At 35.4% G+C, this 27903-nt stretch overlaps 1 protein-coding gene across 2 annotated transcripts; it reads left to right on the top strand.

Annotated features, from left to right (window-relative positions):
- The first annotated feature begins 88 nt into the window (after positions 1–88).
- On the top strand, positions 89–27654 carry stxbp1a (syntaxin binding protein 1a). 2 transcript variants are annotated; one of them, XM_026196474.1, is made up of 20 exons: positions 89–242; positions 12238–12287; positions 12578–12659; positions 13123–13199; positions 13412–13490; positions 14078–14181; positions 15081–15229; positions 15492–15576; positions 15927–16057; positions 17357–17464; positions 17690–17750; positions 18141–18206; positions 18320–18400; positions 19295–19433; positions 19528–19637; positions 19724–19825; positions 19900–19985; positions 21490–21644; positions 22968–23125; positions 26030–27654. In XM_026196474.1, the coding sequence occupies exons 1-19, from the start codon at positions 206–208 to the stop codon at positions 23075–23077; spliced, it is 1812 nt and encodes a 603-aa protein (XP_026052259.1). In that variant the 5' UTR covers positions 89–205; the 3' UTR covers positions 23078–23125; positions 26030–27654. The 2 variants fall into 2 exon arrangements, with proteins under 2 accessions (XP_026052259.1, XP_026052260.1); XM_026196475.1 differs by lacking the exon at positions 22968–23125 and having other exon boundaries at positions 90–242.
- The last annotated feature ends 249 nt before the right edge of the window (positions 27655–27903 follow it).

Here is a 27903-nt window from a genome sequence, read left to right as displayed (position 1 = left end):
GCCCTCAGCGTTTGGCAAACGCGCAGCATATAACGGCGCTCGGGAGCACGAGCGCATGTGAGGGAGGGGCGGTTACGCAGTGACGAATCTCCGCAGTCAGCTGCTGTGAGTGCGCAGGACCGCTCCGCTCCGGTCTGCCAGAGACAGCAAGAGGAGGAGAGGGAGGAGAAGATACAGCACACGGGCGAACACACTCAGGAGCATCATGGCACCAATTGGATTAAAGGCGGTCGTTGGCGAAAGTAAGACCATAATGTTAAAACTCGGCTACTGAGGTTTAATATTCAACCATATGTGCCTGCTATTTTATGATGCCTTCCCGTTGCATGTGTCACTGGTGTAAATCAGCGTTAGGTTCCCCCTGGATGCGGCTGGTTGTTTCCCTCCCATTGTGCTGAATGGGGAGGACATTACTCTCGGGATGTTGCGGATGCGCATTGTGCATCACGACATGAATAGGTTTTATTTATCATTGTATGTTGTTTAAAATGTATTAATTTATGTCACGAGAACCAGCACCAAGCAACAAAAAACCTTGATGTACCAGTGTAAAGATGGTCTATCACACAGGAACGCCCTTATTCTGCAAGGACGTTTCAGGAATTATGCAGGGCTCTGTCGAAAGACCTCTGCGTTTTTGTTTTATTTTGCTCGGTTTGTTGTTTATATGCGTTATAATGATAGAATTGAGGGGATGTTTGCATAAGTCTATCTTCTAGTTCTAGAGATGAGCTCAATGTATGCGTTTTGGCAAAGCCTCGCTCCTGTGATTGATCACCAGTGCATTATATTCCATTGCGTAAAGCTCCAGCTGTGAACTGATCTGCCCAGGAAGTGCCCGTGCTTTTAACATGAATGCAGCTGCCTCGCATCTCCAGATGGATCGTTAAATGGCGGAGTGGTTCATGTTTGGTTGAATAAGGGAAAATGAGAGCAAATGCGCATCCCTCAGAGGTGTATCTGTATCTGTCATGTGTAGTGCATACTAGCTGAGAGAGCGTTCAGGAACAGAATGGCGTTTAGTTCAGACAGATTGATGGAGGTTGTAGGTGCTTTCGTTTTAGAGAAATATTTTGCTTATGCAGCAGGATGTGGAGATACTAAACGGCAAGTAGCTTAGGCTATTTTCTTGTAAAATGAGATCACAATCGTTACATTGACAAATTTGAATAAATAAATAAACAGTAAATAAATTACAATGAAAATATGAAATCTGCCATGTTCAAACGCCTGTTTACTACGTAATTCATTCATTTGAAAGACGCATTTAAAGTATGTTATTTGTAGCCTAATACATTTGAATAAATTGTGTACTTTAAATTTAGGCCTAACACAAATATTGTCTTCAGAATAGGAGTAATGTTTAGTCCCATTCAAAAATCCCGTTATATAAATACAGTTTATAAAATGCAATTCATAAAAAAAAAAATGTATGGGTGAGGGGAAATAATGCTGGTAAAATTAGTTTGGCATATTTTATTTTATAATTATTATAAAATTACATTTGATGATGTTTTTTTTTTATATAATCAATGACGAGTGAAGCAATTTTGTTTTAAAAATGTAATAAAAATTAAATAAAATTAAATAAAATACTGTCTAAAATAACTGAGGACATTTTAATTTTAAATATTTCTAAAAACATTTATCCTTTTCATCATCAGTATTTTTCATCGACTCATTATTATGCTCACATCATTCACCACTAACGCATTAAACATTCTGAGTTTGTTTTGTTTGTAATATATCGATTCCTGTTGCTGAAACACCTTATGCTAACTTCTAACTAAAAGCACAGAAAATATGACATAATAGTAAAAATGCAGTTGCATTGTCTAGTCCAAATTAAAGGCTCACGCACATAATAAATATTGACTGTAACCTGATCATTAAAAGCCATAAACGCTCCGAACACCTGCGCAGGATTCGGTCTTCCTCACACACGGGATGATGGATTGATTTTCCTGTGGTTCGGTGTGCCGTGGGTGTGTGTGTTGGTTTCACTGTCTTCTCCAGGGACATGAGATCCAGTACACAATAAAGATAGACACAGGGTCAGATAGAGAGCAAAGCCATGAGTGGAAGACTGACCAAATGCACTTACATCCTTGCTTATATTCTCATTGTCTGTTTTGATTGGTTTTTACCTTTAAAATATGCAATATTGACAGGTAGCTGTATATGCGCTGTAGGATGTAATGTAAGGGGACAGCAGGAGTACACATGGACAGCATCTGTGTGAATTACTCACAGTATTTGTTTAAAGGGTCTTTTATCTGCATGAATCTAGCTCTGAATGAACCAGTTCTTTTGTTAACCTGCCTGTTTGTTGATCCATTTTCATGAAGTGACTTTATATTAATGCCCTACTTACCAGATTTAGCCAAATGACATGTTCAGCATTCAGGGAAACTTATGATATTAATGCTGTCAAACGATTAATCGCATCCAAAATAATAGTTTTTGTTTACACAATATACACTCTAGATTTCTTGTATACCCATTAATATCACAAAGACCACTTAGTGGGAATCTGAGATTTATATCCACAAACACAAAGCCTTTATGAGGGGTATATTAGATTCCTTCAGATGACAGTGTTTTAACATAACAACAAGATGAACTGACATGAGAGTCCTAGATCACAGTGTGCATACTTGTGTATGGCAAGTGAAGAGAGGACAGTCAGTGTGCCTTGCGGCAAACTGTAAGCGTGTGATGCATGCTTCACTTGAACGGAAGGCATTTATAACTCCTTAAAAGCTCAAAGAGAACTCCATTCCTTTCATGCCAGCGTATGTAACCTGGTATGTATTAAGAAGCGTTTGTGACAATGGACATTGTTAATAGTTTTCCTAAATTCGATGGTGTGTTTTTGAAATTTTGAAGCAAAAATGTAATCATTGCATCCCTATCCAAAACACAAGCAAACCATATCTTCACACCGTGTATAAAGAACACATCAACCAGACACACACCAATATAAAAATAGAAGTTAACGATGATTAAAGGTGCTGTATGTAGGATTGACACAGAGTGGTTGAACTAGGTATTGCAGTCCAAACTTACATACAGCACCTTTAATTCTAGTGTGGATGGAAAAAGAATGAGGTCTTAAATGAAGGGCAGAGTGAAATTAAAAAGGGAGCAGCAATACAAACAAGATCTTACATATTATGAGAACAGCTTAAAACAGCTCAAGGTTGAGCAATTTTCAAGAATTCAAGACCAACTTTGACTAGCAAACCATCTAACCTTTTTATCATCCATCATGGAATAAATGCATCTTATCTCTTAGAAAAGTATAAAAATCCATTGCTTGCATTATTAAGCACTATTAGCAACAAACCAACCAGAGTGAAGGATAATTTACATGAAAAGAAATAAGCTTCTGTAGTATTCTAGATAATTTAGATGTTTGCTGACAACGGCTAATATTTTTAATCCCAAAGACCAACTGGCAAGCTTTGATCTGTGTTAAAGATGCTGTAAATAAACTCGCTGTCTAATAGTCTACTGTAAACCGGCATGTCTACTGTCTCCATGTCTGAAATGCACCACTAGCCTGTCATTATCCATGATTGCACTCGGCCTGATATCTGGGTGTTGCATTAGGTTTGTGCACAGACCAGTGTATCATCTCCAGTTTCTGCAGGCGGATGCACAGTGTACCAAAAATTGAAATTAATTATAGATTTCTGTAGATTTTATGCAGTTTTATATAATTTCTCCCTGGTGGTTACGAATGGGGTGATCTGGTTTAGGGTGCTTTTTATATTTCTGTTAATGGTAAAGAATAAAGATAATGTTTAGTTCAAGCTTTCCGCTGAGTCTCCTGGAATACATTATCCAGAATTCCTCCCGTTGAAATCCGTTTATGGCTTTCATATGAAAATGAGCCCTGAGTGGAAAGCTCTGGGGAAGATAAATCAGACCTCAGGATAAAAGATGTTGTCCCATTGAGACAAACAGAGAACTAAAATGGACTACTACAGTAAACATACTGTAAAATACAAAACATGCAGATATCTATGAGGTATGGAAATTTGAAATGAAAACATTTCCAGTTTGAAACTGTAACATGTTCAAATTTCCGAACAAAAAGCAGTGTAGGTTTTTGAGATTATATATAATATATATTTCTGAATATATATGTGAATATATACTGTTTTATCAAATGACTTACGGATGCACATTATATTTGTACCATGTTCATTATTAGTTGATATTAGTGATTTTTTGCATTTATTGGTGTCGGTTGATTATGGGTATCCACGTGCATGTTCATTTACATTTATATTACCATCTAAAAATCATATAATCTAAAAAGTTATTTCTTAACAATCTATAAAATGAGTATAAAAATAAATAAAAAATAAATAAAATGTATACCAATAGTAACTAACAACTACATAAATTTATGCAATATAATTTTAAATATCTTTATCCAATCTCAAAATTCTTTCTTGTCTAAAATTAATTTTTAATTTGTTTAGACAAAAGTATTGAATTTTTATACTGGCCTTATATCTTTTATTTGTCATAATGAAAAATATTTATATTTATAGTTATAATTTTTGTCATATCTAGATCAACCATAATTTTTATTAATCGTTAAGAATAAAAACTATTGTATTATATATAATATATTATATAGTATACAATATGTATAAAACATATATTTAATTTTTAAATATTAAATATGAACTGTATTGGTGTTGTTAAATGACTTTAAGTACATTTTTAGATAACATATCGGAGAAATGAGCGTGCACAATTAAATATTCAAGATCACCCACTACAGAAATACTAAATAAATTAAACAAATTACTGGCCCAACATGAATGATAGTTTCATTTACAATTATAGTTATTGGCATATCTGAATCTGCCTGAATTATAATATTATGCCTGGCATGAAGTCCTTTCAGCATCTCTTTTCCTTGCTCAGAAAGCTCTTCTGTGCTTTCATTGAGCGGGTGTGCTGCGTAGTGACTCAGCATGCTGAAATTCTATACCAGCAGGACAGCATCTGAGTCAATGTGTGTGTGTGTGTGTGTGTGCTCTGTCCTTGGACTCTGTGACGTTGGTTGGGGTTTAGCAGAGCATCTTCTGTCTGTTATACAAGGACAACATTGGATAGTCACCTTCTCTGGGGCATTATCTGACACTATGCGTGTAGACCGCACTGCAGTATGGATGAGATGCTCAGACAATACCTCTATATTAATATAAAAACTCCTTTAAGACATAAATGATTCAGTTTCTGTTTGCAATCCTACGCAGCAGATATTAATAGTAAACCTTGGTTGAAAAATAAGCGAAAATCATCAAGGTCACTGATGCAACATAAATAGAAAACATAAAACTTGAATAGTTTCTAGGTTTAGTTTTCATACCAGAAAATCAAAGCAGATTCACAAGGATATGGAAAACCACAGACTGTCTCTTTAAGGTAAATGGTCGAAAGAATCCAGAGAGACTGAGCATAAAAGTGGGTCATGAAATGAGAGTGCCCTGGGGGAGCCTGGGAATATGGAGGGTTAAATCTGCGGTGATGAGCATCTATAGGTTTTTTATTTTCTTTGCATTGACAAGAAGTACAGCTGGGTGATATTGCATTTTGACAGCGATATTTATCTCATTTTGTATTTGCTCTGAAATGGCCTGTAAGGGTGATTTAGTTTTTTTTTTAAGTAGAGGAACTGTCATTTTGAACAAATAACCAGTACAATTCAATGTAAAATTAAATACTTAATATCAACCAATACAAATAACCAACAAATATCTAATATCAACTGATAATCAATATGGTTCTGATATACTGTACATCCCTAACTAATTTTATACAAATTCCATCATTCATAAATGTTTATAGATTGCATTTAAAAAAAAAAAAAAAAAAATCAAGCTCCTCTGGCTCCTCCCAGTGCTCCTATTGCCATTTGCAGAAATACTCCGCTACTGGTAAGAAATCAACCAATCAGAGCTGCGGTCCGTAACTTTTTTTCTGTTCAAAATTTACAAAATATATATAATAAGCGAGTACACCATGAATCCATTTTCTAAACCGTGTTTTTAGCCTGTCCTGAATCACTAGGGTGCACCTATAATAAGTGTTTATATTGTGACTATTTTAGATTGCTTCGGGGTACCGCGGCGGAGTAACCCAGTACCTTTGTGATTCTTCATAGACATAAACAGAGAGAAGTAGATCCAGCTACAATGTTCTTCCGCAAGACACAAGCAGTTCTGTTTATTAACCGCTAGATCATCAAAAGTTATCGACTGTAGCTTTAATGATAGAATGCATTCACTAAAGCACTTTAACAAGTCGTCAAGAGTATATTGTGAATTGCCTAAGACATAACCAGGAGTAAAACAGTGATTGTATCATAGAAAAACAACCTTCCTTGCTAAAGCAATCTTTGATTAAAGGTGCAAGATATGGCTTCGTTTAACCAATCATCTACTTTTATCACAAACTTCAGCTTGTGCTTAATTAAGACATCTTCATTAAGGTTAAGTATGAAGAGTGAAGAGCTGGAGTGAGATGAGACTCCATTTGGTGTACTCAGGAGAGAGGTTCAGTGTTTAAGTGAAAGAGCATGAGACAGAAACAGTGTGGTACCACATACATAAATGAATGATGCTATTGTAAACCCAAGTATTCTGTTGGCTAACATGCTTATTGCACATTCACAGTTCAGTTTAGAATGCTGTAAATCATGTTGTTATGAAATTAGGCTTACATAACTTGTTCACCAATGGGTCTTCTGCAGTGAATGGGTGCCATCAGAATGAGAGTCTAAACAGCTGATAAATACATCACGAGATTCCGCAAGTAATCCACATGTCTCCAGAAGCTGCATGTTTGTAAGAAACAAATTCATCGAGATGTTTTTAACTTAAAAATCCTTTATCCTTATTGCATTCTCCAGTAAAAAAGTTGTCTGAATCAGCAGAGAAATACACTCTTAAAAATAAAGGTGCTTCACAATGCCATAGAATAACTTTTTTTTTTTATCTAAATGGTTCCATAAAGGACCATTAATATCTAAAAAATATTTCTGTTTCACAAAAGGTTCTTTGTGGCGAAAGAAGCTTCTTCAGATTAAAAAAGGTAAGAAAGAGATGGTTCTTTAAAAACCAATTGTTCTTTGTGGAACCAAAAATTGCTGTGAAGAATCTTTTAAGCACCTTTATTTTAAGAGTGTATGCACAAATGTATTTATTTAAACAAATAAACATACATGTTTACAACAAAAAGTTAAATGATGAATGGAGTTGTGTGGATTATTATAATGTTTTTTTCAGCTGTTTGGACTCTCATGCTGACGGCACCCATTCACTGCAGAGGATCAATTTGTGACCTAGTGATGTGATGCTAAATTTCTTTAAATCTTTTCTGATGAAGAAAACAAAAACAAATCTACATCTTGGATGGCCTGTGGGTGATTAGATATTTTAATTTTTGGCTAAACTATACCTATGTAACTGTAAATGCAATGTAACTGCAGTGTATACATTATCATATGTGGATTGTGGAAACCTATTGACCCTATTTGGACCTTTAATTTACTGCACATAAATGGAATTTACTGTTTGACTGAATTCTAATTCTTTTGATTTGTGTCACTTTACAAAATCAGTTAAACCCAAACACATGATCAGCACTTTTCTGATAATATCAGCATTCAGCCGATCCAGCCTACAGTGACAAATAGCTGATAGACTGCGGTACATTTTATTGCCCAATATGAGGAGGAAAAGAAATAAATGGAGTTCATTAACTGAGACCTGGCCTGCAGTCTGTGTGTACAGTATGATTTAATCCAATTTATTTCTACTGCACTGCAGGAATTCATCTCTTGAAAAGGTTACACATCAGCGAGGAAGCTAGGAAATCAATACATTGAGAAGTCTCTGAAAAAGAATGTAGAAAATGCATGCATGCAGGCTGATGGTGTTTTAAATGCATACTGATTAGGATTGAGCATATTGCAGGAGCCTTAGATGAGGCCGTTTGACATTCATTTTGTCCTTCCCTGTATTTTTCCTCTTCATTCGCATCAGTAACCCCCATTTGTACAGTAAAATGGTTTTTACCTCAGTCCTGGAGGCTGAACATGGGCAGAAGTGAACTCAGGCCAGTGGGTGTTGTGCTGATGTCACATGACTGGATGAAGTGTCCTCTGGAGACAGCTGAGAACGACATGACCCAGAGTATGGCTCTGAAAGTGTGTGCCCTTGGTGTTATTTTCAGTAGAAGTAGTCCTAGAAGAACACAAAAACACTTAAAGCATAGATATTTATTAAACTCATTCAGTGGAGAGTATTGGAAAGCAAGTAAATAATGCATAAGAAAAAAAGATAGCCTATGTAAATCATTGTTTAAATGTTTTTTTATTTATGAATCAAAGTAAATCAAATGCAAATTAAACATACTGTGCATAATCTCCTAGTGTCCTTTTTTAAAATCTTTTGACAGCCTTGCCGATGACAGTGTCATTTAGTATTATTTGTATACTATATGAGTTTTAGTACTTGATATTTTATATACAACATAGTATTTTGTAATATTTTAAATGAAAATGACAATTTTCAGTTTTTATTTAATTTGATTTTATTTTTACTTTTGTCATTTTCTTATTTATATAATATAATATATAAGATTTAGTAATTGGTATTTTATATATCATACAGAATTTTGAATGAGATTTTTTTTTTTCAGTTTAGGTTTAGTTTTGCACTTTTGCCATTTTCTTTTGTTTGTTTAACTAATAATCTAATTAACTTCATTTTATTTTAGTTTTAGCTTTAGTCATTTCAATTTAAATGTATTTTATTACAGTTAAAGTTTTTCATGTAATAGCTATATTTTGTTATTTTATATTTATTTCAATTAATGTTCAAAGTTTTATTTGGATTTAGTTTTTGTTTAGTTAAATTATTATTTTTAGTAAATAAATATTGTGTAACATGTTATTTTACATTAAATTATGATGCTGTCAGTTTCGATTCAAGCTGGATATTGGCTTTGGCTATCAACAAACGCATTCTGGTCAAACACTAGCATTATATATATATATATATATATATATATATATATATATATATATGTATATATATATATATATATATATATATACATATATATATAATGTATAATATATATATATATATATATATATATATATATATATATATATATATATATATATATATATATATATACATATACATATATATATAATGTATAATATATATATTGTATATATATATATATATATATATATATATAGCATAATATATAGATATATTATCATAGGTATTCTTGACCTGATTTTCATAGCATAAAGCATATTCTTTGTGTGATAACTACAAAAAAGTTAAAATGAGACATTAATGAAGCTTTTCTGGGGATTTGAATTACATAAACTACTCTGAATTCTGCTGGATACAAAAATAAACATCCCACACTTTTTGCTTGTATCTGAGGCTTTTTAAGCAAAGTCATACTTTACGTATTCGAAGAACAGACATTTGACAAACACGTTTCCATTGGCACGCTTTATCAGATCGCTGTGCTCACAGTTTGATTAGCTTTGGCCCTCATTCACATAAATTGCTATTGGAATCTATGCTAAATCTCCTGTTAGCTAAACTGCCTGCTAATCCCTTCACGTTCACTAGAACCTGCTTTGTGTTTAAACACCCATAATCCATCTGGATTCGGCCAGGATTCAGTGTTTTTATCCACAGAGGAGCTTAACTCTCTATCACTGCGCCAGCACAAATGTCAAAACCACAAAATCACCCTGAGCGCCTTTATTCTGACACTTCAACCAGATGGCTAGCAATGCAATCATGCTAATATTGGCCCCAACACACAAAAATGGTCACCTCCGCCCAATCCCCGCATGATGGGATTACTTACATCAGAGTGAGTAAGAGAGATCAGCCACAGAACAGAAACAGTTACAGATAGAGATTCTACATAGATTCGGTTCTCAACGACCAGCTATGTTCATTTAATACTGTCTGCAAGCAGCACAAGCATGGCATCTGAACAGAGGGAGATTCTGAAGATAAAAAAAAAAATAAAATTCAATTTGCTGCCATGGCTAACAATGTCTCTGTCTCACATCTGATAGCGCCCCAGTTTACCAATCTGTGACAACTGCACTTTACAGGGAATAGTGCACACTGAATAAGTTCCCTTTCGGTTAATACAGAGCATTTTGGTTTTCATTTTTATGTGGAGTATCACCATAACACTTCATTAGGATAGGATCATGAGAAAAAAAAAAGCAAACAAACACGAGGACTAATAAAAAAAGAAATTAAAAAAAGTGCATTTTAATAATAATTGTGACTTCATTTTTCACAATTGCCTGTTTTTTCCTCATAATTGGCACTTTTATATCTGACAATTGGATTATTTATCCTTATAATTGTGACTTTATATCTTACAATTGGTCTTTTTTTCTTGTAATTGTGGCTTTATATCTTATAACGATATGACAATATCTCATAATTGTCATTTTACGTCACAATCAACACTTTTCCACATAATTGTTGTCAAAATTATGACTTTATATCTCACAATATCTGTATGTATAATTTTACATAACATTTTATATACCACTCCTTATGTTTTTTTTCTTAGTATTTTCTTAGTATTTTATCTCATAGTGTGCCTAAATCACAATTGAAACTTTTTTTTCTCGTAAATAAGCCTTTTTTTTTAAACCTTGTAATCTGATTTTATTTCACAACTGTCATTATTCACCCTCATAATTGTGATTTATATCTCACAATCTGACACTATATTTCACCAATTGGATTTTTTCTTGTAATTGCGACTTTATATCTCACAATTGCTGCTTTTTCTCATAATTGTCACATTATATTTCATAATCAATGTCACAAGTGATGTTTTCTTTTCTAGTATTTCATAATTGTTTCTGGCAATCTAACTGTATATCTCAAATTTAATTTTTTTTTGTATTTGTGACTTTATAATGTATATCACAACTTCTTTTTTTCTCCTAGTAGTCACTTATATCTCACAATCAACATTTTCACATATTTCTGACTATATCTCACCATTGTCCTTTCCTCCACCTCATATTTGGGATCCCACAATCATGACATTACATCTGAGAATTTGACTTTTACATCTCTTTACATACAATTTTTGCCTTTTTTTTGTAATTGTGACTTCATATCTCCCTGATGTGACTTTATTTCTGTGATCGGGTGGGTAATGTTTCATAAGAACCAACCTCGTCCACCTGGAGTTACATTTCTGATCTGAGTGTTAAAATTACCTGCATGACCAGATGAACTGGATTCCATGAATATGATTCTTTTACAGCAGTCAGAGTGTCTGTTTATTGAGAGGTGTGTCTATTAATTTTGAAACTGTTACCAAAAAAGCTCCGCTGCAGTAAAGCGAGAGAGATATAGAAGGCAAAATATAAAGAGATAATAAGTAAAGGACCAGCTGGCAGTCAGGCTCAGGTGTGACAAGGGGACAGCACACACACACACACACACACACACACACACACACACAAACACAATGCTAGAGGCTTTGTATGGCAATAGAGCAGGTGTGTGAGATGATAAAGAGAGGGATAGAGAGAGATATACATGGTGTCATAACAAATACCTTAATATTTTTGATATTGTAAGACATTTATCTGCCTCCTACACTTCAGTAGCCATTAACATCATTTACAAACCAACACACAAACTGGTTCCGGTCAAATGTAATGCAGTGTTTTGTTGTGTAAGGCACATATGTTGTGTTATAATGATTGTACGTCCTATGATGAATCTAGAGCCATTCTAAACAAAGAACAAATAAATTATGGCATCAGCTATTTACACTAAATCTAAAATACATACAGTACAACTGTTTTAAGCAAGGATGATTAAGTTGATCAAAAATGACAGAAACAATATTTATAATGTGTTCATTTCAAATAAATGCCATTCTATTGAACAAAGAATCATGTATCAGTTTCTGACACTGTGCACTGCAGTAATGACTGCTGAACATTAAGCTTTCCCATCACAGGAATAAAATACACTTTAAAAAAGAAAAAAGTTATTTTAAACTGGAATGACAGCATGTATTTGTGATTTAAACATGGATATGACTAGTGAATAATATGTACGAACCACTAATATCAGAAGTTTAAAAACTTTTCTCTTCTTCCTGCAGAGATTATGAATGATGTCATCAAGAAGGTGAAGAAGAAGGGAGAATGGAAGGCAAGACAAACTCAATAACCCCATCACCATAGCAACCGCTCTATCCTTATGTCACCGCACCACAGTTTTAATATTTCATTGAGTCCCCGAGCCGCAGACAGGAAATCATTGTGATTAATAACATCCTGTTCTGCCTGTATCATGACACATGCATATCTATTTCGGTGACCATATTAATAAATAACAGTTTTCACACTGCCTGCATAAGCATAAGCAACAGACCTTTCTGTTGCATAAATGTGTGTTTTCGAGACTCTCTCATTAATCCTGCTCTCTGTTTTTCTCTGTAGGCTTTGATTGTGGACCAGCTCAGCATGAGGATGCTTTCCTCTTGCTGCAAAATGACTGATATCATGACAGAGGGCATCACTAGTAAGTCAAACCACAGTTTTTGACCACAAATGAAGTAAAAAGTTCACCTTTGCTGCCAACAACAAGCCTATGGCTCATGGGACACAACAAGAATAAACCATATATAATCTCAATTTAAACCATTTAGCATTTAACCAGCATATGTGACCAGTTTTCGTAAAAAAAATGTATTGTGCTTTATATATATATATATATATATATATATATATATATATATATATATATATATACATATTACGATTTAAGTTTAATTTAGTTTTATTTAAGTTGTAATTTTTTATTTTTATTTTTATAAATAGTGTTTCAAAGCTAATTAATTCCAGTTAGCAGCCAAGGCAGCATTTCAAGTTCAAGTTTTTCATTTTATTTCAATTAACCTAAAGGTTAATGAATATAACCCTGTATCAGAGAAGCTGCTTCTGTGACTAACTTGCTATTTCTGCTTCTACTTTTATCTCTGCAGTTGTTGAAGACATTAATAAACGAAGAGAGCCTCTGCCTTCATTGGAGGCCATTTACCTGATCACCCCAACTGAGAAGGTACTCAAACACACTGATTTTAGTAGCTGCTAAAGACGCTAAAATAAAACCCTGGAAGCGTGGAGGCGGAACCTTCACACTTTACACACTAAACATATGTCATTCACTGACACACTGAAACTCTTGCCATTTCTTCTGGCCATTTTTGTTACTATAACAACACAAAACACAGACACAGTCTTATCTGAAGCTGGTTGTATTTCTCTTACCAGTCTGTGCAGACTCTCATCAATGACTTCAAAGATCCCCATTCAGCGAAATACAAAGGGGCTCATGTGTTCTTCACTGACTGTGAGTATCTGAGGGTACTCCACTGTACTTCAAGTGCTCAGTATTAATGGGACCTCACTAAAAACTAGACTACTACATAAGCAATCAGCAAGGCAATGGTTTTACTGAATTTTACAAAAACACAATGCTATGTGACATTAGATATAATATAATAATATAATTTTTCTACCTGAATTATTTTGTAGTTAATAAAAATTTAAGGTGCTGATACAGTAAGCCTTGGTTACAAAAATAAATAAAAAGGAAATAAAATAAAATCTTAAGTGGGAAATATATAAAATAAGAAAACAATAAATGAACTTAATAACAATACACTTAAAGACTATAAAAAAATTAAAACTGCATCCATGAGAATAAAAAATAAATAAATATAAAAGTGTAAATATACAATAAATATTGCTTCTGGATTTTATTGGAAATTTTAGTGCAGAAATGTTGCCGCTGACTTTGGATATTTTTTTACATTTAATTTCAGATATTTATATCTATATAAAATAATCTAAGTGATGTATATTATGCCAGAACTTTAATAAACTGCTGTCACTGCTCAAAATCTTATGTCAACTACCCATGTGTGTTTTTTTTAGCTTGCCCAGACCCCCTGTTTAATGATGTGGTGAAGAGCCGTGCCTCCAAGACCATTAAAACCCTAACTGAGATCAACATCGCCTTCCTGCCCTATGAGTCCCAGGTGAGGCATTTCAGGAGGGGAGAGGACAAGAGAAAAAAATACAGGAATAATGACTATCCGTATAGAGAACTACGCAGAAACAAATCAGTGAATGCAGAAATAGAGTGTTCCAGAACTGCTCTAAGGCTGGGGGGATGCATCAGGCCCACAATGCCTTGCTGCTCAGGCTGTCTGCTATGATTAATTCAGTGGAGTCAGAGGAGCAGTGCATTTCGCCTGGCGTGATGATGCTGTAAATCAACGCTTCGCAGGCTCGCTTCATTCAGCATCACGCAGCATTGGCCAATCAGAGGAGGTTATGAGAGGGAACAAGCATCAAGGGGAACCCATCTGCTGAACAGAAGAGTGGTCATGTGACTCTGTGTGTGCTGTTAGGGGGTGGGGAGGGGTGGATGTGAAGATCTGACTGCCTGACAGAGATTCGGCCACAGGAAACACGAAAGGCAGGAAGGAAAGGAATGAAAGCAAAGGCTGGAAACAACTTGCTAACTCAAAGCTCATCCCTCAGACTAGTTTGGAAACAGGAAAACATTTCTGTCACAGGTCTTTTGCATGTGACATGCATACAAGAATAAGAATAAGATTAATTTCTAGAATTAACCAGCTGGCTCAACATTGTGATGGATGATGTCATCATCTATCGGCCCAACCCTAGTTTATATAATTGTTGTTTATATAATATGATTCCAGTTTTAGATATTTTAGTATATCAAGTTAAACTAAATTAAAAGGAAAAATGTTGCATAGGCAACTTGCGGAAGTAAAATTAAGCTTCACCTGTATTTTTCTATGCCAAAATGGCAACTTAAAAACGAAGCAAAAAGGTACAAAATGCCAGTTGATCACTTTGCCTGTCCACATTACTGCTCTATCAGTAACGAGTATGAATGTGTTTTCAGGTGTTCTCCTTGGACAACCCCGATGCCTTCCAGAGTTTCTACAGCCCTCATAAGACACAGCTGAAGAACCCTGTGATGGAACGGTTGGCAGACCAGCTGGCCACACTGTGTGCCACACTGAAGGAATACCCTGCCGTCCGATACCGAGGGTAAGGCACGGAGAGTCTCTTAATTACTGAGAACCAAATAGCCTTTTAATAATCTTTATAACTGATCTGTTTCTGATGATACCGTTTCACATTATGCAATCATGTTTATCCATTGTACACACACTTGCAGCAGGAACTAGTGTAGAAGACAGATGCCCAGTCATCTCTGGATCAGATTGCAGGAAGTGGCTGCTCGTCAGGATCAACAGAGCTGTCTCACGTTCTGTCTCTCTGCTCTAATACTCTGATTTTCTATGTACAGGGAGTATAAAGATAACGCCACTCTGGCTCAGCTGCTTCAGGACAAACTGGATGCCTACAAGGCAGATGATCCCACAATGGGGGAGGTGAGTGGCACATCTCAGTTACTGCACTGCAGCGAGAGAGAGAGAGAGAGAGAGAGAGAGAGAGGAGTTCATACATGTACATGTGAATATGCTAGAAGAAGGGGTATACGAGCAAAGGGAACATAAGCAGCTTCCAGCGGGATCTTGGATAGATTCGGATTTTGTTAAACCCATAAAACAGAAATTATGACTTCAGAATATCAGGGCTGTCAAAGAAATCAAGCATGAAACCAGTTTTCAATCTTCACTATCCTGGTCTTATTGTGGACAGATCCTTGAATTCTATTCATGTTAATCAGAATGGCTTGTGCTCATCGTGAAGCAATAGTAGATTTTTTATCTTTCTGCAGGGTCCAGACAAGGCTCGCTCTCAGCTCATTATTCTGGACCGAGGTTTCGACCCAGTCTCTCCTGTCCTGCACGAGCTCACCTTCCAGGCTATGGCCTATGACCTGCTGCCCATCGAGAATGATGTCTACAAGTGAGTGAAATAAATAAATATATTTAAACTTATTTTTAAAATAATATTTATTGTATTAAATGTTTATATTTATATGTGATATTATATAACATTAATATTATATAATATAGTATAAAACAATAGAAAATCATAATTATAATACATACACTAATATGTCAAATATTTCATAATACAATCTAAAATAATAATTATAATGCATTTATGTAAAATAATTCAAATGTATATTAATAAACATTTATTTTTAAATAATATTTACTAAAAGTGAGCTTATTTTATTATTATATAAATTTAGTATAATATCACAAAATGATAATTAAAATACATATTATATTTAAAATATTTAAAAACAGAATTATACATATGCATTATTTCAAAGGGATCATTATTAACAAATACTTTTGTTTGAACAAGAAATTGACCAAGGATGGTTTAAACTTATTTTAAAATAATATTTACAATACAAAATTGTATATATATATATATATATATATATATATATATATATATATATATATATATATATATATATATATATATATATATATATATATATATATATATATATATATATATATATATATATATGTATATATATATATATAATATAAAAATACAAAAATACGTTTTTTTACATTTGACATTATGAGGGTCAGTTATTCGAACTTGAGATTTATACATCATATGAAAGCTAAATAAATAAGTTGACAATAAATTGGCCGAGATACAACTATTTGAAAATCTAGAATCTGAGGGTGCAAAAAATTAAAATATTGAGAAAATTGCCTATAAAGTTGTCCAAATGAAGTTCTTAGCAATGCATATCACTAATCAAAAATTAAGTTTTGATATATTTACAGTAGGAAATTTACAAAATATCTTCATGGACCATAATCTTTACCTAATGTCCTAATGATTTTTGGCATAAAATAAAAATTTTGACCCTTACAATGTTTTTTTGGCTATTGCTAAAAATATATCCCAGAGACTTAAGACTGATTTTGTGCTCCAGGTTCACATATGTAAACTATTTAAAATGTATATAAATAAACATTTATTTTAAAAATTTTTACTAAGTTAACCAATTATAGTATTACACATTCTTTCATAAATATATGATCATATAATAAAATATTAAATAACAATTAAAAACACATTTAAAAACAGAAAATGTGCTGCCATGCAAAATATGAATTATTACAAAGGGATCATTAACAAATACTTTCATTAATTGACCAAGGACAGTAATAGAATAGAATAGAAAAGAATAGAATAATCATTTGTTTGATTTGACTCTGGTAGGTATGATACCAGTGGGATGGGAGACTCCCGCGAGAAGGAAGTGCTACTGCATGAAGACGATGACCTCTGGGTAGCACTACGGCACAAACATATTGCTGAGGTCTCACAGTGAGTAAAACCTTACATTTTTTGTACTTAAAGGGATAGTTTACCTTCAATTGCTGGTTCCCATTGACTTGCATAGTGTATTTTTTTTCATACCATGGAAGTCTATGTGGACCAGCAACTGAAGCTGAACTATAATTTTTAGATCTGGTTTTCCTGTTATATTCTCCGTCTGTAAATGGTGACATCCGTGTTCTCTCCCTCCTTTCTCATTTCCCTTGCTCACAGGGAGGTGACGCGCTCCCTGAAGGAGTTTTCTGCTAGTAAACGGATGAATACTGGGGAGAAGGTACGCTGGAGTCCGGCTGAGGGAGAAGGGCTTGGAGGAGAGAATAAATGAGGAGTAGAATAGAGAGAATACTGTAGCGTGGGTGAAGGAGGATAGCCTGGCAGATGAGATTGCGCTGGCAGATGTGATGGCTGACTCGTGTGAAAGCACTCTGATGCTACAACAGAATTAGTATCGATTGACTTACTGACACAGCACAAGCCAACACACACATTTCTGCTGTTATGTACTATACTATATGCAATAGTGTATAGTCTCACAAAATAACAGCTTTTATATTGCGTCATATCTGTGTCCCTAATTTGGCCTACTGGATCTGAGACATGTCTGGAGGCAGCGTCTGACATCAGTTTTGCTCTCCTTTCTGAGAAAGTCCTGTGTTTCTTCCAGACCACTATGAGGGACCTGTCTCAAATGCTGAAGAAGATGCCGCAGTACCAGAAAGAGCTCAGCAAGGTAAGAGAGCTCAAAACACACGTGCAATCAGCCAAAGAAGACCAAACAAAACCTCATGGGAATTGCAGTTCCAATATTTACCTCACCGACCCTTAAAATCTCTGCCCCTCTAGTACTCGACCCATCTGCAGCTGGCCGAGGACTGCATGAAGCACTACCAGGGAACCGTAGACAAGCTATGCCGTGTAGAACAGGTACAATTTCACCACAGACATTACTGAAAAACCATTGCGTATTCCAGTTTCATGAATTATGTTTCACACAATGATTTCAACATTCACGAAATGTGATATTATTATTTATAATATGAGGTTGATTGCAGTTTTAAGTACAATACAATATTTATTCTATTGGAAACTAGTGCTAAAAAAGTATTTGCCCTTTAAAATTCTTATATATATATTTTAGAAGTGTTTGGTGCGCAGGTTTCACTCTCCTCGTTCCTGTGCAGTGTGATGCTCCACTTAATATTGCATTCTGCTCATGTACCACTCATGCTATCTATCTATCTATCTATCTATCTATCTATCTATCTATCTATCTATCTATCTATCTATCTATCTATCTATCTATCTATCTATCTATCTATAACAAACATAATATTGTTCATTGTTGGAATAAAGATCCTGATTTCATGTTGTTATTTGATTCATTATTTTGACTGTAATAGGACTAAAAAGTGCTGTAATCATCCACCCCTCCTCCATTTTTGGCTTCTAGAAGATAAAAAAGACATTTTTCATGGCTGTTCATTCTATTTCTATGGTGTAGGCTGAAAGCAACCAAAGTAATAGGTGGTGGGGAGGGAAGTATAACACACGAGCTGCTCGGAGAAGTTACCCACCTGGTCACGATTTATTTCCAATGAGGGGGTGAGCAGAGCGGCGAACGGGTGCAATGTAACTGAGCGAACGAGTATGGAGTGCGTGTCTAAAAGCTGTGCGCCAAGAACTCGTCTATATCATCTTTACCAGGATCCACCACTGATTGAATGAATCTTACTATGCTAATAAAGGGCATATCATTTTAGTTTTAATGCTTCCAGTGTGCCAAGCATAATTTATGAGGTGCGCTCTGTAACCCGACAGGATCTCGCTATGGGAACAGACGCAGAGGGTGAGAAGATTAAAGACCCCATGAGGGCCATCGTGCCAATCTTGCTGGACACCAACGTCAGCACCTACGACAAGATCCGCATCATCCTGCTCTACATTTTCCTTAAGAATGGTTAGAGCCTTTTGCAGCCATTTTCTACCTCACTTTGTTTCTCAGTGCCCAGATCAGCCATTTTATAACATGTGTGTCGTGTGTTGCAAAACAGGGATCACGGAGGAGAACCTTAACAAGCTGATTCAACATGCCCAGATCCCTCCTGAGGACAGTGAGATCATCACCAACATGGCTCATCTGGGTGTCCCAATCATCACGGATGTACGCTGTCTGATTTGCATCCTGTGTTTCTGTGGCGGTTCGAGGAGTTTCTCTGACCTGCCATTTTTTGTTTCTGTATGCTGCAGTCTACTCTCCGCAGAGGCAAGAAGCTTGATCGTAAGGAGCGTGTGAGCGAGCAGACCTACCAGCTTTCTCGCTGGACCCCACTCATCAAGGACATCATGGAGGTCAGTCCTGATTTATAAAGTTTGACAGTAACTGTGTGTAGATTGTGTCTTAAGGTTAGTGAATCTTGTTGCAGGATGCTATCGATGAGAAGCTGGACACCAAACATTATCCGTACATCTCAACACGCTCGTCCTCTTCCTTCAGCACCTCTGCAGTCAGGTACACACACTCACTCGATTTGGATTTTTAGGCTCGCTTCAAATAATTTGGAATTTGAGTTGACCACTACTACAGGAAGTTCAAATGGAACGACAGGAAGACGAATTTAATAAACTGCAGAACAATTGATCAAATTAGGAATAAAATTAGCAAGAAATTATTTTCAGGTGCTTTGTTTCTTTCTGGGTTCTTTGACATTGTTCCATAAAATAAGTAAAAAACTTAAAGTTAATTTTTGAATGACAAGTACCTCAATAAAATACAAATGTATTATATTTGGCACTTTATGCTTATTAGAAATATATTATAAAAAAGTATAATAAAAATACAATATATACATATCTAATGTTTCTGGTATTATCTTATATGATGTATACATTGTTTATGATGTTTATAGATAATTCCATTTGAAAATGTGTTAATCTGCCAAAAGTAGTTATATCTTAATTTTACTGTCGTACAGTAAGGTTCAACATGAGTTAACACAATTAGATAACTAGCAATAGAAATAATTCTGAAGCATTTATTAATCTTAGTTGAATGTTAATTTCAACATTTATTTATAAATAATTGAAATAACTGAAAGTTGTATTTTTTCTTAACTAACCTTAGCAAAGATGAATAAATTCTGTAACAAATGTATTGCTCATTGTTAGTTAATGGACTAACTAATGGGACCCTACAGTAAAATATTACTTTTTAATTATTTTTATCATTCATTTTAAATCCAAGAAAATTTGAACAGTGTGTGTGTTAAAATAAAATAAAAACACACACACTAAAACCCCAATACATGCATGTTTGTATTGCACAGTTCAAAAGATAGAAGCAGCTTGGATCAATAATCATTTGTGCACTGAGGGGTGGGGAGAACATTGAGATCAATATCTCGATTGGTGGGTGGCGCGACGTGAGGTGGGGGTGAACACCAAGTCGTTTTCAGAAGCAGTGGAAACTGGGATATTTCCTCAGGGTCAGCAATAATGATCCCACTGCACTGTTCTGCGTTCAGGACGAACAAACGAGCACAGCTCTTGTAAACAGTAGCAGAGACAAAGCAGGACAACCCTGACTCTCACAGAAGGAGAACTGGGATCTGATGGGTCCCATTGCATAGCTATTAATTAGACTCGAGATCACCAGTGTTTACGCCAATTTACTCTCTCATTGTGCTTGCAAATAACTCTGTCGTTCCTTAAAGGGAAAGTTCTTACAAAAATGAAAATTCTGCCATCATTTACTCACCCTCAAGTTGTTCCAAACCCGTATGAATTTCTTCTGTCGAACACAAAAGATGATGTTAGTAGCTACAGTAATAAGTATTTTTTTCCATACTATGGAAGTCAATGGCGACCTGAGTTAAATGTTTCTACCTGTGGTGTCTGGTCTTCATAGTCTTCGTAATGAGTAAAACAGTGAAGTCTGTAACAAATATCTTCTTTCGGTTTGAAAAAGAAACTGTACGTTGAAGTTGACATGCATTCATATGTTCTTTCCATGGCAGTGCTCGATATGGCCACTGGCACAAGAACAAAACCCCTGGAGAGTACCGTACGGGGCCTCGCATCATGGTCTTCATTATTGGGGGCGCGTCCTTTAGCGAGATGCGCTGTGCCTATGAGGTCACACAGGCTAATAGCAAATGGGAGGCCATCGTTGGTGAGTCTGCACAGGGTACTGCTAAAAGTCACTGTAAATTAAGCAACCACCCTTTAAAGCTTGATTGATAGGTTTATATTTATCTATACATGTGTTTTTGTCATATAATATGTGTAATCAGACTGGCAAATCTATATTTTTCCTGTGCTCTTGTCTTGTACATGTCATGTTTTAACTGCTTTTAAATTGCAGTCGTGAGCCTCTGATGTGTTCATAAGTCTATGTTCGTAAGTTCTTCTTTTTGTGTGTCTTGTGTGCGTGTGATAAGGTTTGTGCACTTGTGTTTAGAATTGTCTTTTGAACTGACTTTTTAGGCCTATGGCAGCCAAAAAGAGTAGGTGTTCACACTGCTCATAAAATAATCAAAAGAAATCATGATAATCTAAAGAAATGGTTCACCCAAAAATGTACTTATCCTCAGGCCGTCCAAGAGTGTTTCTTCATCAAATATGGCATTACATCATTTGCTCTCCAATGGATCCTTGCAGTGAATTGGTGCCATCAGAATTAGAGTACAATCAGCTGATAAAAACATCACCATCAACACCACTCTAGTCAATCAATGTCTTATGAAGTGAAAAGCCGCATGTTTGTAAGAAACAAATCCATTATTAAGACGTTTTCAAAATGTCTTGAAGATTTTGATGCTTTTATCAGCTGTTTGGACCCTCATTCTGACGGCACCCATTCACTGCAAAGGATCCACTGGTGAGCAAGCAATTATAAATATTTAAATATCTTAAATGGCCTGAGGGTGAGTATATTTTCTTTATTGGGTAAACTATTATGAGTTCTCATTAAAATTATTGACTTTTGGTAACTGCAACATACTGTCAGTGCGAACTGCCCTTTAGAAGTGAATTTTAAAGTAAGGTATCAGTCTGTTGTTTTCCAGAAGAAATTTGAACATTGAAGATTTTTACATTAACGCTGAATTTCTAATTGGGCAACTTACCAATTTATCCAAATGGCTATTGGGCAACTTACCAATTTTTGTCCAAGCATGAGGTCTATTAGAGATGGACAGTGCATCTGAAGGACCTCCATGGGACAATTGGAATTAATATTTTTAGTTGATTGAAGGTGGCCTAAGATTTCTTGAGTCTTCCATCACTGATACATCCACCCCGAGCTTCCAAAAATATTTTTTGTCAGGGTTTTTTCTTTTTGTATAGGATGATATTTCTGAAAAATCAAGATCTACAAATGCTGGGAATGGTATTTAACCCTATTTTGCCCCAAAAAAGATTAACGGTGGTGAAAGAACGTGAGGTGCGGTGTGAGATTCATTCTGAGCGTGAAGCCACCTTTGTTCCTCCGCAGGTTCTACTCACACACTCACCCCAACCAAATTTCTAATGGACCTGCGGCACCCTGACTTCCGAGAATCCACTAGGGTGTCCTTTGAGGACCCTGTCCCCTCAGACGAGTGAGAGAGAGAAAGAGGGAAGGGTGGGAGAGAGAAAACACACTCTGACAAAGTAAAGGCAGCCGAACAAAGAAACCCTTTCTGAACCCCCACAGCACAAGGGCTTTCTTTTCTTGCTCCTGTTACCACACTCCACCGTTTTACTACGCCACCACGCCTCAGGGATGGGTGTCCGGCTCCTGCCTCCAATCTGCAAGTCTCACTCAGGCTCCGCCTTCTACTGGGACCAGCCAATATTGAACTGCTGAATGCCTCATTCAGAACTGCAGTGGGTGGAGCCTTTTTTTGAGTGACAGATGCATTAGGAGTCCTGACCCCATCCCTGTAGAACCGCATCCTCTCAGTTGGGTGGATTAAACTGCATTCTCCTCAATATGCGCCTTTTAATTCAATGATGTCTCCTCACCTGACTAAAAAGGGCTTTCTCCATTTGCCCTCCCAAATATAAATAATTTGTTAAAGCTTCATTTTCCCGCAGATTTAATCTACCCTTAAGACTCACCATATTCCGATTATTTCTGAATAACAATCTAAGACAATCACTCATATTAACGTTGTTTTTCCCCCTCTGGAGAGGTAATTGATGCCAATTGCAGGATAATTTGTTTTTGTTTTTAATCTAGTTCCTCAAACTACCTCACATCACGTCTACATGACCAAGTGGCCGTCTGCAAAGAATATATGTTAAAATGACTTCCGCCAGATAGCGACTGGCACTTTTCCTTCTGTATAATTCTTCTGCAGATGCCAACACTTGAAAATGTGGCTGTGTTCTTCAGATATGCTTTAGCACTAACGCTTTCCCCAAACACTAACATTTTGAAACTAACTAGTTTGGGCCCTGGCTATGTCATTTTTCAGAAACCTTCATGTTATGCCTCAGGTGCTGTTTTTTTTTGCATTAAATTTAACTTACTATACTATTAAAACAACTCATGGTAATCAATCAATGCAATTTGTGGTTCATGACTGGTACTTAGAAATAGAGGATGTTTTGAACAAACTTAGCTACACTTTATATTACAACACTGTAATTCCTGTGCATGCTTGTGGTTACATTAAATGTTATGAATTATTTATTTAATTCATTTAAAACATACTATTAGTTGTCTTTGCTCTTAAAAGAATGTTCTGGGTTAAATACAAGTTAATGACATGCTCTCAGTTACCACAGGAAATCATTTTAACTCATTTGGGAGAACTTGCTAAACTTGCATTCACAGTAATGCTCTTGAAATGGAAGTCTATAGGGCATTACACTGTAATAATCATCAAATACAGTATGCACAGTTCTGAAAGTACAGCCATAAGACTTAAACATTCTATGTATACCTTTTACCTTTGTCTATGTAAACCCCTTTGGAATACCTTGCCCCATAGACTTCCATTGTAAGAGCACTGCACCACAATTATGTCAAGGTTTTGACAAACAAATGGACGAGTCAGATTGTTTTCTGTAGTAATCGTAAATACTGTTGATAGTGATTAATTTGTATTGAACCCAGAATTTTCCTTTAACCCAGTTACGAGCTTCTCCCAAGTATTACAAAGAATAGATAACATTTATAAGCCAACAAATGCACACAAATGAGGTCCTGTAATACAAAGTGTCTTTTCAAACACCTTTACTGACTAAACCATTGTTCAAGAATGATCATTGCTTAACCCTATCAAGTATCCATCACTCAAGTGTCAGGCTGCTAAAGCTATATCCCTTTTGTTTTCCCCTTTTTCTGTTGGTTTTTCGTGTTCGTAAATGATCACACCATATGCAGTATGCCAGTCCTAACCCATACTGCAACATGAAACACTTCTTGACTGTTCCAGCCATTATTGATCAATAATATGGTTTGTTTTCATGGATCTTTAGTTTAGACCCGCTCATCTAGATGAAAAGCTACAAATCACATTGTGAATCTGATTAGCGATTAGCAAAACTGCGTGTTTGCATTTACTTGGCCCAGAAGATTATATCAGATGCAGTCACAAGGCAATTTAGTTGCATGTTCAAAGCAACTACACATTCAGTTCTACTCCTTCAGCAATGTTAGATTCATTTGCCTCTTTCTGTAGGCAACCACCACTGGTTTAAGCGAACATGACATTCATTATCAAGTGTTTTTAATCACTGAAGTAGTGGGAACATGCAGCTTTGCTAAAGATATATTAGGATAGACATTTGTTCCACAGAGCACCAAAAATCTAAATTATTTCAGTGCATACCCATGTTTGTTTTTGTTGTTTTTGAGATGACCCTGTGGCACAAATGCTTTTGGATAGTTTGAATGTCCAGTATTTGTGATGTGTTAGAATTGTGTCTTCAGCTTAATATCTAATCAAATTTAAATATTTCCTTATTTTGCAATTTTAACATTTTTAGATTCAAAACAAAATCTTGATAAATCAATATTATGTTTTTTTAAGGGTTGGGTAAGATTTTTTCATGTTTTTGAAAGTATCTTAAACTCACCAGGGCCAGATTTATTGCTTAAAACTAAAGTAAAACCTGTAATATTGTGAAATATTGAATGAATGGGTTTCTATTTTAACCTGAAATCATTGTAATATTCTGATTTGCATGTGCAAGAAACATTTCTAATTTATTATAACAGTTGGACAAGGTTGTGCAACTTAATATATTTGTTGACACAATGGTATATACACATACTTTTTAAGTATTCTTGAATGTAAATTTGAAAAGACAATTAAAAAATTCACATTATAAATGTTTTTACTCTCACTTTAGATCAATTTAATTTGTCCTTGTTTAATAAAAAAAAAAAAAAAAAAATCTTCCTGACCCTTTTTGACTTTTGAACGGTAATATATATATATATATATATATATATATAAAGATAGATACATGGCTGAAAACACATTTTATAGTTAATCTCAGCATATGTATAAATGTAATGAGTTTTCTCTTTGTTTGTCTCCTCGGTGCTCATCTACGCAGGTTCGACCCATATCACCGGCCCCACCCAGCTTCTGGACGCCCTCAAGGCCATGAACAAACCCGATGAGGAGCAGACAAGCTAAAATCACAACTTCCTTCCCCCAAACCCCATCGCTCCCAGTTACCCTCTCCCTCCCTTCATCCGTCGCCCTGTAAATCGCACTCGCTCCTATATAAATCGTGTATGCATCTTGCTTGAGACAAAAGAAAATAAAAAAATAACTGAACAGGAGATTGGTGACAAGTCAAAAAGAATATTCTATAAATTTATATATATTTAAATATATATAAAGTTGAAATAAAAGAATCATTGTAAGTATTCTTCTGTTTTACAATGGATGCAAACGAATAGACTGTCAAACTGAGTTTTTGTTTTGCCATTTCAAAACCTGAAAGTACCAAATGTAATATTGTATGTTATGGAACCTGCTATAATGTGTACATGCGATTGTTCCTTATTTAACTTTGGTGTTTTTTCTTTTCTTTCTTAAAAAAAAAAAAAAAAAAGTAGTTGGGGGTGGGACTGGCTTGTATGCAAATAGACCAATGAGGCAAATTGATGCATATCACTTCCTACACTGAAGGCTTAACTGCCGCCCGGTTTAGATGCTTGGGTTTAATTGTTGTTTCATTTTAGGTGTGCATGCCATGGACGCTACTATGTGGCCCTTTTGACATGTTTTAAAATGCTGGAATAAAGTTAAAAAGTATATGAAATACACGTTAAGATTTGAAAAAATGAAACAATGAGCATCTTCTGGGACTCCAGTGATGACGAGGAAGGAGGCGTAACAGATCAAAGCCTCAAGCTGTAAAAGTGAAAGAGACACTGTACATGTCACCCTCCGGGAGCATTTACTCTCCATCTCCTTTTCTTTTCACGTCTCCTTCAACAGAGACCTCATGGTTTAGTGTGAAGAAGGCCGTTGCTTGCAGATGTTTAAGGAATTCAAAAAAAGGGCCAGTTGTATTTCAGTATTGTATCTCGTCCGATTAAGTCTCATCATTGGTTAGTAAACTATGTTTAACCTGGGACATGCACTGAGTAGCGTGTTGTTGTATGCCATATGGTACTGTTTTTTCGTCTCACTGTTGACTGGTGAAAATTTCTGACTGTGATGTAGTAAAACTTTCCTTTGCCAATGTGAAGCCACTGTGTTTGTGACGTATTAGCTGTAGCTGTAGTGATAAACTGGGAAAAATAGGTAATATCTATCTTTCATTTGTCCGTCTAATCGTTTCTTTCTGGTGCACTGTTATATCTTCCACTGGTGAATGGCTTTGCAAGGAAACGCAACACCCCTTTTTAATGTTTCGGTTTCAGTTTCCTCTGTTCTGGGAGAAAGGTTGTATATTGCACTACCGTGTTTTTTTGTGATGCGAACGCTTCTATGGTTCCCGCTCTTCTTTTAAATGATTACCTTCATTTGGGTTTGCTGTTGTATAGCTGTGTCGACTGGATTGATTTCTATTCAATTCATTTTTTCTGAGAATCTCAATAAATAAGAACGTAGTCCGTCCTAAACCCGTTGGTCTTACTGGGATTCTATGTTTGCGAGTGTTGAAGCACAAACTAAAGTATACTTCATGTATAGGCTGTCTAATAAATTGGCTTCCATTACAAATATGCAATCAGTACATTTTTGTGGCGTGCTCTGTACATTATTTTCCTCTGGACTACAATAGTCTATTTTTTTCTTGTATGAACAAAACTACATTGATTTATATTATAATGTATGATTTAAAACAGGGTTCCAAAACAGTTTGACCACTGAATTGATCAGTTTTTTTTTATATTATGCAGATGATTTAATACATATTTAATGCCTGTTATTTGCAGCTTTTCCATGATCGTGGGAACCCTGTTTTATATC

Source organism: Carassius auratus, chromosome 21 (assembly GCF_003368295.1).
Source record: "Carassius auratus strain Wakin chromosome 21, ASM336829v1, whole genome shotgun sequence".
Classification (NCBI taxonomy): domain Eukaryota; kingdom Metazoa; phylum Chordata; class Actinopteri; order Cypriniformes; family Cyprinidae; genus Carassius; species Carassius auratus.
This window is presented reverse-complemented; position numbering and strand designations above follow the sequence as displayed.

Bases quoted from the DNA above. Each gene is read 5' to 3' on its own strand.
- stxbp1a (XM_026196474.1), top strand. From the start codon at position 206: ATGGCACCAATTGGATTAAAGGCGGTCGTTGGCGAAA. The intron at 12,660-13,122 runs GTAAGTCAAACC...TTATCTCTGCAG, and splicing joins CATGACAGAGGGCATCACTA to TTGTTGAAGACATTAATAAA. The intron at 14,182-15,080 runs GTGAGGCATTTC...ATGTGTTTTCAG, and splicing joins TCCTGCCCTATGAGTCCCAG to GTGTTCTCCTTGGACAACCC.